This window comes from Gymnoscopelus microlampas (genome assembly GCF_963454915.1).
Source record: "Gymnoscopelus microlampas genome assembly, chromosome: 3".
Lineage (NCBI taxonomy): Eukaryota > Metazoa > Chordata > Actinopteri > Myctophiformes > Myctophidae > Gymnoscopelus > Gymnoscopelus microlampas.
This window is the reverse complement of record NC_139940.1, coordinates 2,642,820-2,655,319: the sequence shown is the minus strand read 5'-3', so window position 1 is coordinate 2,655,319 and position 12,500 is coordinate 2,642,820. Positions and strand designations below refer to the sequence as shown.

Here is a 12,500-nt window from a genome sequence, read left to right as displayed (position 1 = left end):
TACTTGATTTGATGCTGTATCCAACATGACAGCCATGTAAACAAACACACCGTGTCATTTACAACTAAACGTTGCTCTCAACAATGTTTTTGAAAACATCTGAAGGGAGAAATAGACGATGCAGTAACCGAAAATTATTATACAGCTTGGTTACAAATGTAAACTGATTGTGTTCATATTTGGAAGCCTCGGTAATGTCCATGAACTAGATGTGAGAGGCCTGCAGATTGCACGAATGACCAGAGCTGATAAGACATTGGATAAATTGTGTTCAGTGTCTGTGATAATTGTCAGTCGCCTCATTTATGGAGGAGACGATGCTTCCTGTTAGCCTGGCATGTGGCCAGACTGATAACGTGGATTCACTCTCATGCTCCTCCCCGGTATCAGTCTGGACTACGGCCCATAGGGAGCCAGTATGAGGAACCAGAGAATGATTTTGATGCTTTTCACTGTTGTAGCGGACAGCAGTTGAAACGCAGTCGGCGATTGGCCCGACCATTTTCTGATTTCTCATACTCACTCCCTATTGGCCGAAGTCCAGACCGAGTGAATCCAAATTATCAGTCTGGCCAATGCCAGGCTAGCTTCCTGTATCCGTGATCCGTATCCTGAAACACTTATCGTTGAGTTTCCCAAGTGTGTGCACATCTACTACTGTTTGTGTTAAAGAATGTCTTGTTAAATGTGAAACACAAATAAATATGTTAAATGTGTAACCAGTATGTCAGCAGCCCCTCCCCCCTCCACCTCATGTGTTTCGCCCCACGGCCATCATTAACTCTGTGATACATGAGGCTCAGCCAGCTGTGTGTGTGTGTGTGTGTGTGTGTGTGTGTGTGTGTGTGTGTGTGTGTGTGTGTGTTGTGTGTGTGTGTGCGTGCGTGCGTGCGTGCGTGCGTGCGTGCGTGCGTGCGTGCGTGCGTGTGTGTTACAGACAGACAGACAGACAGACAGACAGACAGACAGACAGGTGGATGTGTCTCACCTGGTCTTGGAGATCTGCAGCTTCAGGTTTCAGTTCAGGCTCTTCAGGAGCAGCGATGGGAGCCTTAACCTTCACCTCCTATAACAAGGTTTTTAGAGTTTAGAATTGTGTTTTTATATTGTTTTGACTTCATGGTTATCAATAACTTAACCCATTAACTCTCTGAGTGCCAAGAACGAGTTATCACAAGTTTAATTACTTTTTTTTTTTTGGAAAAACAACTTTCAGAACCCAATATATCATCATTTGAAGATGTGCAGCTCCATTCACTTCTTGTTTAACGTATTACTGAAAAAAGGCTGTATCTCGGCTCCTGAGCACTTTTTTTGTACTATGTATTTTTTGGCTGGCACAGTATGCAATTTTTTTATTTTTTTTCATTGGCACTTTCTACAAATGCCTTCTGAATCAGTAGTTCTCACACTTTCAAGATTTTTCTTAAAGTGTTCAAAAACAGCAGATGTACAAGCTTGCAGTGCGGCACAAAGTGAAGCTTGTAGATCTGCTATTTTTTTTTAATAGCCAACGCTAAAATCGAAAATAAACGGCCTGGGCCACAGCGTGGTGGCGGTCCAGGCACCCTCGGCTCGCGGGTTCGACTCCCGATTCCCGACGACCTTTGCTGCGAGTCACTCGCCATCTCTCTCTCTTCCCATTTCCATGTGGAAAAATGGTCACACTTTTTCAAATATTAAAAAAGCAGAAATAGAAGTGACGCGTTGTAAGCTTGTAGATCTGCTATTTCTGCTATTTTACATGTATAAAATGATTAAATATGTCAATAATGTCTTTGTTAAATGTGTAATGGTGACAGCGCTATGACGCAATGCTAACATTTTCCTCTATGGGATTTTCAATAGAAAAAAAATACTTCCACGACCCGGGGGGGGGGGTGGGGGGGGTGGGAGCACTCTATAAACCTCACCTCCTGCTTCACCTCCTCCTCCGTTGGCTCCTCCTCTTTCTTTGCCTTCTTCCTGCTCTTCTCCTTCTTCCTCTTCTTCTCCTCCTCCTCTTTCTTCTTCTCCTCCTTTTTTTGATTGATTGAATATTTTATTAGGCAAAAAAATGTAAAACAACACATTTACATTTAAAATGCTTTGTCTAACAGGTCCGTTCATAAAAGTCCTTGCGGACTTGTTTCCAATGAGGGCCTTGGTGTTCAATTCATAGACATATATAGTGACACTATGTACAACAAAAGAAATAAAAAAAAGGGGGGAAAGATATGTACAAGAACAGGGGGGGGGGGGGGGGGTCGGCTGTCTAACGGGAAAATGGTACTACCTCCTCTTTTGGCCTCCTGAAAAGTGATTTTTTTAAGGCTCTTTTAAATGAGCCCAGCGAACTGCATTTTTTGAGGGATGGGATTAGCCCATTCCAATCCTGGGTGGCAGTGCTGTAGAAGGAGAATTTGCCCATGTTTGTTTTATGGGTGGGTGGTACCAAATTGTTGTTAACGCTCCCTCTGGTATTGTGACTGTGGGTGTCACTAACCTTTTGGAGGTATTTACTCGGATATGCGGGAATAGGGGGCATATCGGGCAAATTTTCATTTACAATTTTGAAGGCCAGTCCCATTTTTAGTTGTTTAACCCTGTCTTCCACCCTGAGCCAGCCTAGGCTGGCAAAATGGGTGGGAGAAAGGTGGGTCATGGGCCCCAATCCGAGGAGTAGCCGAATAAGTTTGTTTTGGGAGGTTTGAAGCTTAGTCTTCAGTGACACTGAGGTGTTGGAGCACCAGGAGGTGCTAGCATAGTCAAAATGTGGTTGAATCAGGGCCCCTGAGAGGGTCCTGAGGGCCTGTGGGTTGACAAAAGAGGAAACTCTGCCCATAAATTTGGTTCTCTGGTTTACTATTTTGACCACCTTTGTCCCCATGCTTTCACCTGACAGATATTTGTCGAGAATACAACCCAAATAGGTAATCTCTTCTTTGCTAGAGATAATTGTGTCATCGACTTTGACCTTGAAATCATTTACCTCCATCTGTCTGAGGGAATGTTTGGTCCCAAATAGGATGGATTCAGTTTTCCCAAGGTGTAGTGACAGTTTGTTATCGGTAAGCCAAGTACGGATTTTTGAGAGTTCGGAGCTGAGCGCCTCCTCAACTTGCAACTTGTCCTCTCCCGAGATCAGGAGTGCCGAGTCATCAGCGAACAGGAACAATTTGCAGTTACAGGCAGCATTCATGTCGTTAATGTATAAAAGGAACAGTAACGGCCCTTTTAATATTAGGTCCCTGCGTACGAAGTCTCAGTTAATTAATGATTTTATAACCTCTTACAAGCTTGATTTTATGTTTTTAACAGAGATGTGGCTGGAGTCAGATGATGGAAATGCTGTTCTTATTCAATCTGCCCCACCAAATTTTATTTTTGAATTTGAAGCACGACAGGGCAAAATAGGTGGTGGTACATGTGCCCTTTTCAGGGATATGTTTATTTGTAAAAAGCTGTCATTTGGAGAGTTCCTATCTTTTGAATATTTAGCATGTAAAATGGAAATGAAATGTTCTCCATGTATTTTATATGTAGTTATATATAGGCCACCAAGATCCCTACATTTCCTTGAGCACTTTACTGGGATGCTTTCAATTATTTGCATTGAATTTGACTGTTTAGTAATTTCAGGTGATCTGAACATACATGTAGATAATGTCAATGATAAGAGTGCCATAGAATTATCTGCCATACTTCACATGTTTGGTTTGTCCCAACATGTGAATGGCCCGACCCATGACAGAGGACACACTCTAGATTTAATTATTACCAAGGGTGTTAACATCTCCAATGTCACTGTGCTAAATGTTGCTCTATCAGATCATTCTTGCATATTTTTTGACCTCTTCATTACACCAAAAACTAAGATTGGATCTGAAACTATTAAAAAGAGATACATTAATGAGAATACCACAACACTTTTTATGGAAGCCATCAAAGCTGAATTTGATCTAGCTCCAAATCCTATTGATGATCCGCTTGGTATCTTCAATACTAAAGTGCTGAATGTAATTAATGCCATTGCTCCTGCTAAGGATAAATTAATTACCAATAAGCAAACAGCACCATGGAAAAACACTCCCTCTGTAAGGGCCCAGAAAAGAGAATGTCGAAAAGCGGAGCGAAAATGGCGTAAATCTAACCTTCAGATTAATTTTGAAATGTATAAAGAAAACCTACATATTTTTAACATGACATTGAAAAGTGCCAGGCAATCATATTTTTCTGAGCTAATCAAAAAGCACAGTAACAACTCACGCATGTTATTTGCTACATTTGGCAGGTTAACTAATTCTCCATCTTTAATATCATCAGAACTAGTCACTATCAGCAAATGTAATGAGTTTGCATCATTTTTTAATGACAAGATTCAAGGTATCAGGAATGCTTGTAACTCCTCAGTCTCAGTGTCAAACACGGCCATCTTATCACTACCACAGGCCTCCAGAAGCAACATGGTATGTATGGTGCAATTTAATCTCATTGATGACAAAATACTTGAAGATATTGTTTCCAGTTTGAATTCATCTACCTGTTGCCTTGATATTTTACCCACTAGTTTTTTCAAAGCTGTTTTGGGCAGTCTGGTGAAAGAACTAGTCAATATTGTGAATGGTTCTCTTCAATCTGGCATTTTTCCTGGGGACCTGAAAACTGCAGTTGTCAAGCCTCTCCTTAAAAAGAGCAGCCTTGATGCTGCTGTACTAAATAATTATCGGCCCATATCTAACTTACCCTTTTTAGGTAAAGTTATTGAAAAGGTTGTACATCAGCAACTGAGTCACTTTTTACTTTTAAATAATTGTTTTGACAAGTTTCAGTCAGGATTTCGGCCCCATCATAGTACCGAGACTGCACTCATAAAGGTTCTAAATGACATTCGCCTTAATAATAACTCTGCTAATGTCTCTGTCCTAGTTCTACTGGATCTTAGTGCCGCGTTTGACACTGTGGATCATTCCATTTTAATACAAAGATTAGAGCACTGTGTGGGACTCTCTGGAACTGTCATAGAGTGGTTCAAATCATACCTTCAAAATAGGAAATACTTTGTCTCTATTGGAAACTGTGTGTCTGAACAGGTGTCCATGACCTGTGGGGTTCCGCAGGGGTCCATTCTAGGACCCCTCCTATTTAATCTTTATATGCTTCCCCTAGGACACATAATAAGCAAGAATAAAGTCAATTACCATAATTATGCAGATGACACGCAAATCTACATATCAGTTACATCAACCGACTATGGTCCTGTTGATTCCCTCTGTCACTGCATTGAGGAAATCAATGACTGGATGCGGCAAAATTTTCTTCAATTAAATCAAGATAAGACTGAGATAATTGTTTTTGGACCACAGAACCAGAGACAGAGAGTAATCTCTCACCTTAAATCCCGGTCTCTTATACCTAAGAGTCAGGTAAGAGATCTTGGTGTTGTCCTAGACTCAGATTTAAATTTTAACAGTCATATAAAATCTGTAATTTCATCTGCCTACTATCACCTTAGAAATATTGCAAGAGTCAGGGGAATTATGTCCAAGCAAGACCTAGAAACACTTATACATGCTTTTGTTTCCAGTAGACTGGATTACTGTAATGGTGTGCTCACAGGACTCTCAAGCAAAGCGCTTACACAACTCCAACTGATTCAGAATGCTGCTGCTAGAGTCCTGACTAGAAAATATGACCATATTACACCAGTCCTAAAATCTTTACATTGGCTACCAATCACCCAGAGAATTGATTTTAACATTTTGTTACTTGTCTATAAATGTCTCTGTGGATCTGGGCCCAGCTACATCTTAGACATGCTGGAGCCATATGAACCTTCTAGAACCCTTAGGTCATCTGGGGCTGGCCTATTAATTGTTCCATTTGTTGAAACAAAACATGGTGAAGCAGCATTTCACTACTATGCACCACAAATCTGGAACAATATTCCAGCTTCCATTAGACAATCCCCAACCATAGCTGTTTTTAAGTCCAAGTTAAAAACATATTTATTTAACATTGCTTACCCTACCCAATGATGGTTAAGAATAGCTAGGTCTTGCCTGGTCTTTAAATGACAATGTCACTTTTTATTATTATCATGTTTTGTATAAAAGGTGGGAGTATTTATTATGCTCCTCTATCTTATTTTAATTGTTTCTATTATATTCTCCATTTCTTTTTAAAGTGCAATGTTGCACTTTGTATTATGATTTTGTTTTTATTCTGTAAAGCACTTTGAATTGCCCTGTGTATGAAAAGTGCTATATAAATAAAGTTGCCTTGCCTAGAATGCTGCCCTGAGGAACCCCACAGCTCACCGGGAGGGAAGAGGACATGGTTCCGTTGATGTCAACCACTTGTTCTCTTCCCTCCAGGTAGGATCTCATCCAGTTTAATGATGTGCAATCAAAACCAACCTTCACTCTGTCCTCCTCTTTCTTCTTCTCCTCCTTCACTCTGTCCTCCTCTTTCTTCTTCTCCTCCTTCACTCTGTCCTCCTCTTTCTTCTTCTCCTCCTTCACCCTGTCATCCTCTTTCTTCTTCTCCTCCTTCACCCTGTCATCCTCTTTCTTCTTCTCCTCCTTCACCCTGTCATCCTCTTTCTTCTTCTCCTCCTTCAAGCCCTCCTCCTCTTTCTTCTTCTCCTCCTTCACTCTGTCCTCCTCTCTCCTCTTGTTTTTCTCCTCCTCCCTCTTCTTCTGTCGCTCCGCCTCTCGTGCTTTCTCCTCCTCCCTCCTCCTGTTCTTCTCCTCCTCTTTCTTCTTGGCCCGCTCCTCCTTGTCTTTCCTCTTCGCCTCCTTCTTGTCTAGCTTTCCCTCCTCTTTCTCCTCGTCCTCCTCTTCCTCCTGCTGCTGCTCCTCCTCTTTCGTCTCCGCCCCTCCCTCCTTGATTGATTGATTGAAATTTGTATTAGGCAAAAGAATGTAAAACAACACAGTTACATTTATAATGCTTTTGTCTAAAAGGTCCGGCCAAAAAAGTCCTTGCGGGCTTGTTTCCGTTGGGGTCCTTGAATTAATTTCATAGACATATATAGTAGCAACCAAACAGTTTAAAAATCAACATAAGAATACAGACGAAAAAATATATACCATTAAGTACAAAAAAGGCATGAAAAAAAAAAAAAAAAAAAAAATTATATACAAAAAAAGCATTTTCTGAGGGATGGGGTTAGACTATTCCAATCCTTGGTGGCTGTGCTATAGAAGGAGAATTTGCCCATGTTTGTTTTATGGGTGGGTGTTACCAGATTGTTGTTTACACTCCCTCTAGTTTTGTGACTGTGGGTGTCACTAACTTCGAGGTACTTATACAGATATGCGGGTATAGGGGGCATTTCGGGCAAATCTGCATTTTCAATTTTGAAGACCAGTCCCATTTTTAGTTGTATAACCCTGTCTTCCACCCTGAGCCAGCCTAGGCTGGCAAAGTGAGTGGGAGAGAGGTGGGTCATGGGCCCCAGTCCGAGAAGTAGTCGAATCAGTTTGTTTTGGGAGGTTTGAAGCTTAGTCTTCAGTGACACTGAGGTGTTGGAGTACCAATAGGAACTAGCATAGTCAAAAAGGGGCTGAATCAAAACCCCTGAGAGGGTCCTGAGTGCCTGAGGGTTGACAAAAGAGGAAACTCTGCCCATAAATCTGGTTCTCTGGTTTACTCCTTTGAACACCTTTGTTGCCATGCTTTCACCTGTCAGGTGTTTGTCAAGAATACATCCCAAATAGGTAATCTCTTCTTTGCTAGTGATGATTGTGTCATCGACTTTGAAGTCATTTATCTTCATTTTACTGAGGGAATGTTTGGTCCCAAATAGGATGGATTCAGTTTTCCCAAGGTGTAGTGACAGTTTGTTATCGGTAAGCCAGGTACGGATTTTTGAGTTCAGAGCTGAGAGCTTCCTCGACTTGCAACTTGTCCTCACCCGAGATCAGGAGTGCCGAGTCATCAGCGAACAGGAACAGTTTGCAGTTACAGGCAGCATTCATGTCGTTAATGTATAGAAGAAACAGTAACGGCCCTAGAATGCTGCCTTGAGGAACCCCGCAGCTCACCGGGAGGGATGAGGACATGGTTCCGTTGATGTCAACCACTTGTTCTCTACCCTCCAAGTAAGATCTCATCCAATTTAGTGATGTGCAATCAAAACCAATCGCCTTCAGCTTATCAAGTAGAATTTCGTGGTTTACAGTGTCAAACGCCTTTTGGAGGTCCAGCATGACCATGCCGCAGTATTTGCCCGAGTCTACCTCACGTTTGATGTAATCGGTCAAATACAGTAGGCATGTGTCAGTGGAGTGGGATGTTCTGAAGCCCGATTGGAATTCAAACAACAGTTTACGCTCGCTGAGGTAGCTGTTGATTTGTTCTTGGATTGATCGCTCTATAACCTTTGAGATGGAACAAAGGATGGAAACAGGCCTATAGTTGCCAGGATCTAGTTTGCTTCCTTTTTTATATAGAGGGATTACTCTTGCCAACTTGAATTCTAGTGGGACATGACACTGACTTATGGATAAGTTTGTAATATGGGCTACTATGGGAGCAATGGAGACCGCTGCGTCTCTGAGGAATCTGGTGGGGATGTTGTCAAGGCCGGTGGCCTTATTAGGCTGTAGGGCGAGGAGTTTTTTTTGCACATCAACAGTCAATACAGGTTTGAAAGAGAAAGAATCTTTTTTAGCCCCTAGTTTCTCATAGTGAGCTTGAATGAGGTCGGGGCCATACAGACCTGAATGCTGAGGGAGTTTGCTTACCAACTGGGTTGCAACCGTGGTGAAGAAACGGTTAAAACAGTCCGCTACCAATTGCTTGTCGGTAGTGAGCGAGCCACTTGAAATAATGCAAATGTTTGTAGATTTTGTCTGAATTTTTCCGTTGCAGCCTAATTGTTTTAGTGCCTCCCACAGTTTTTGTGGGTGGCTTTTGTTTGCCTCTATGTTCTCATTTAGGAAATTCTTTTTGGCATTTCTGATCAAATTAGTAACTACGTTTCGTAGTTTTCTGCACTTTTCAAGTAGCTCCTCACTTTTGTTTTTTCTGAACTCGGAGAAGCTTTTGTTCCTGAGTTTGATGGCATTACCTTCACCTCCTCCTTCACCTCCTCCTTCTCCTCTGTCTTCTTCTCCTCTTTCTTCTCCTCCGTTTGTTCCTCCTCTTTCTTCTTCTCCTCGGCCTTGGCCTCTGCTTTCTTCTTTGCCTCTTTCTTTTTCTTCTTGCCGCTCTTCTTCTCCACCTTCACCTCCTCCTCCTTACTCCCCTCCTCCTCTTCTTTCTTCTCCTCCTCTTTCTCCTCGCTCGCCTTCACCTCCTTGGCCTCGGCCTCCTTTTCTCCTACTCCTCCCGCCTTGACCTCCTCCTGCTCCTTGTCCTCCTCGACCTTGGCCTCGCGCTGCTCCGCCTTCTCCTCGGGGGCGGAGCCGCCGCCGCCGCCGCCGCTGCGGAGGAGCTCAGACTCCTCACCGTCGGAGGAGCAGGTGGAGCGTCTCTTCAGGAAGTTGGAGAAGAGGCGGGACAGGCCCTTCCCGGCGGAGGTGCGCGTGCGCGGCTTCAGCTGCCCCGCGTCCTCCTCCGCGGGGGGAGGGGAGGAGGCGGACCCGCAGGGGGCGGCGGTCTCCTGGCTCCGGGGCTCGCCGGCTTTCTCGTCTTCGGCCGCGGTAGCGGTCGCGGTCGCGGTGGCGGTCGCGGCGGCGGTCGCCGATGTGGCCTCGGGGGATTTCTGTTTGTTGTGCGCGTCAGGCTCTGCCCCCGCGGCGTTCTGCTTGGCCTCGGTGTCGCCCTCGCTCACCGCACTCGCCTCTGTTGTCATGGTAGCGGCTGTGGGGGGAGGAGGGGGGGGGGGGGAAGAAAAGGTCAGTACATTGTGGACAACGTGTGTACATTCTACAACATACATGGGCAACTGGTGGCTCGGGGGCCACATGCGGCCCCCACCTTCACTTAATGCGGCCCCGCAGGTTAATATCGTCACCTTGCTAAGCTAATGGCCTATGTCATTTTTTGAGGAAAATGATATTTTTGCCTAAGTCAGCTGCTCATGACACTGGACACCTCTGGTAAAATCACCCATCTCCTAATTGAAAAGGATCATCCTGTTCACTCCCCTTTTTGTGACTTAGGACCAAAAAATAGGCCGTTTTTTTGGCTTAAGTCACATGGTTTTGTGACTTAAGCCAAATTATTTACTGATTTAGGCCATTTTTTTTTTTTTTTTGCCTTTTTTTTGGCCTAAGTCCGATTTTACATAACTGACAGACAGTGATTTAAATAGTCATAATTTGTTATAAACATTTTGGGTGAAATGATTAAGAAATATCATATAGTTTTGTTTTGGATCAGTTTTTTTTTTCTCCTGAAAAACTTTAAAAAATGACATGCCATTAGTTTAGCAAGGCGACGATTATTGATTTCGGCTGTTTACAATTACAAACATGCAAACATGACCCGCTTTAATTACTTCAGTCTATATTAGTAGCTTAATGACTAGTATTAACATTCTATTGTCTTTTTTATGTCCAATGTATTTGTATTTAAGTTAGAGAAGTTAACATTAGTATGACTACTGTAAATGTATTTGAAATTAAATAAAAATGTTCCATTTCAGGATTCCAATCCAGAAATAGCAAAAATAGCGGATCTACAAGCTCAAAACGCGTCACACCGCAACGCAATTTGAGCTTGTAGATCTGATATTTTTGCTATTTTTGTGTGACATAGAATGGCGAAGTAAGGCATTCATTTACGAAAAAAGTTAATACACAGAGATGAGAGGTTTCTGCCCTCTCTGACAGTATATGGATATTCAATGTGTCCCTCTGGAGTGAGTGTGTAAACATAGTGTCCCTCTGGAGTGAGTGTGTAAACATAGTGGCCCTCTGGAGTGAGTGTGGAAACATAGTGTCCCTCTGGAGTGAGTGTGTAAACATAGTGTCCCTCTGGAGTGAGTGTGTAAACATAGTGTCCCTCTGGAGTGAGTGTGTAAACATAGTGGCCCTCTGGAGTGAGTGTGTAAACATAGTGTCCCTCTGGAGTGAGTGTGTAAACATAGTGGCCCTCTGGAGTGAGTGTGTAAACATAGTGTCCCTCTGGAGTGAGTGTGTAAACATAGTGTTCCTCTGGAGTGAGTGTGTAAACATAGTGTCCCTCTGGAGTGAGTGTGTAAACATAGTGTCCCTCTGGAGTGAGTGTGTAAACATAGTGTTCCTCTGGAGTGAGTGTGTAAACATAGTGTCCCTCTGGAGTGAGTGTGTAAACATAGTGTCCCTCTGGAGTGAGTGTGTAAACATAGTGTCCCTCTGGAGTGAGTGTGTAAACATAGTGTCCCTCTGGAGTGAGTGTGTAAACATAGTGTCCCTCTGGAGTGAGTGTGTAAACATAGTGTTCCTCTGGAGTGAGTGTGTAAACATAGTGTCCCTCTGGAGTGAGTGTGTAAACATAGTGTCCCTCTGGAGTGAGTGTGGAAACATAGTGTCCCTCTGGAGTGAGTGTGTAAACATAGTGGCCCTCTGGAGTGAGTGTGTAAACATAGTGGCCCTCTACACCATCAAAGTTGCATCAACCATGTTCTCCAATCTTCTACAAAGTGTCAACATCTGTTCAATCAGGTTCATCTAACAACAACCTAGACACGTCACTAATCAACAAAAACACACAAAAAATAATACGGACATAAGAGATTTCTACCTGACAGCAACGATATAATAAAATAAACTTAAAGGACCTTAAGAGAGAGTCTACTGCCGCGCCAAAGACTGACGTTTCCATGTTACTGCATCTTCTTCAAGGTCATGGCCCCTAGTGTGTGTGTGTGTGTGTGTGTGTGTGTGTGTGTGTGTGTGCGTGTGTGTGTGCGTGTGCGTGTGTGTGTGCGTGTGCGTGCGTGTGTGCGTGTGTGTCTCTCTCTCTCTCTAACAGGCTCATTAAAACCTCACTGACACAATAGAAGCATTCTGCTGCATAGCTCACTATCCACACTGCCTGTGGGTCATGAACATCATGTCCATCCCTGCTCTGTCATCTAGCACAGTGGTTCTCAAAATGTGGGTCGCGGCCCACAGTGGGGTCACGGGAAGGTGCCTTTGGGGTCGGACAGTGGCAACCGAAATAATATTCATACGGTTCATAACAAGTTCACCCTCTATGTAAGCCTGACTGACAGCGCGTGTATGCACACTCACACACACGCACACGCACACACACACACACACACACACACACACACACACACACACACACACACACACACACACACACAAGGCCTGTCCCCTGAAAGCCGACGATTTGAGGAAATACTTATTCTGCTATAGCTAAGCTACTGCGACGTTTTCAGAAGTACACAAGACAGCTCGTGGATTACACGCAAGACTTTGCCTAAAGTTCATATTTATGATATGAAAACTATGCTCCCGTGACTTAAACAATGTTTGGAAGTGTGTTAAACTCTTTGAACCTCCGCAGAATTAGGTGAGTCTGAGTGGTTAAGTATCTCATGCTGCGGTAAAGACAGACGTCCACACAGCTGTAGC

At 43.4% G+C, this 12,500-nt stretch overlaps 2 protein-coding genes across 2 annotated transcripts in view; both read right to left on the bottom strand.

Annotated features, from left to right (window-relative positions):
• Window positions 1-6,801, bottom strand: part of LOC311041589 (uncharacterized protein) — a 61,653-nt gene extending 54,852 nt beyond the window's left edge. The window contains exons 1-3 of the mRNA XM_084052033.1: window positions 6,399-6,801; window positions 1,914-2,018; window positions 989-1,066 (exon numbers count right to left, since the gene is read on the bottom strand). The gene's annotated coding sequence lies outside the window, so the exon portion shown is untranslated. The remainder of the gene's footprint in view (window positions 1-988; window positions 1,067-1,913; window positions 2,019-6,398) is intronic.
• The window catches only part of LOC311039097 (uncharacterized protein), a gene marked incomplete at its 3' end in the record, with an annotated part of 33,947 nt that continues 21,652 nt past the window's right edge, over window positions 206-12,500 (bottom strand). The window contains exons 2-5 of the mRNA XM_084048738.1: window positions 9,059-9,792; window positions 5,373-5,426; window positions 989-1,066; window positions 206-220 (exon numbers count right to left, since the gene is read on the bottom strand). Coding sequence (XP_083904864.1) covers window positions 206-220; window positions 989-1,066; window positions 5,373-5,426; window positions 9,059-9,784 — 873 coding nt within the window. The 5' untranslated portion in view covers window positions 9,785-9,792. The remainder of the gene's footprint in view (window positions 221-988; window positions 1,067-5,372; window positions 5,427-9,058; window positions 9,793-12,500) is intronic.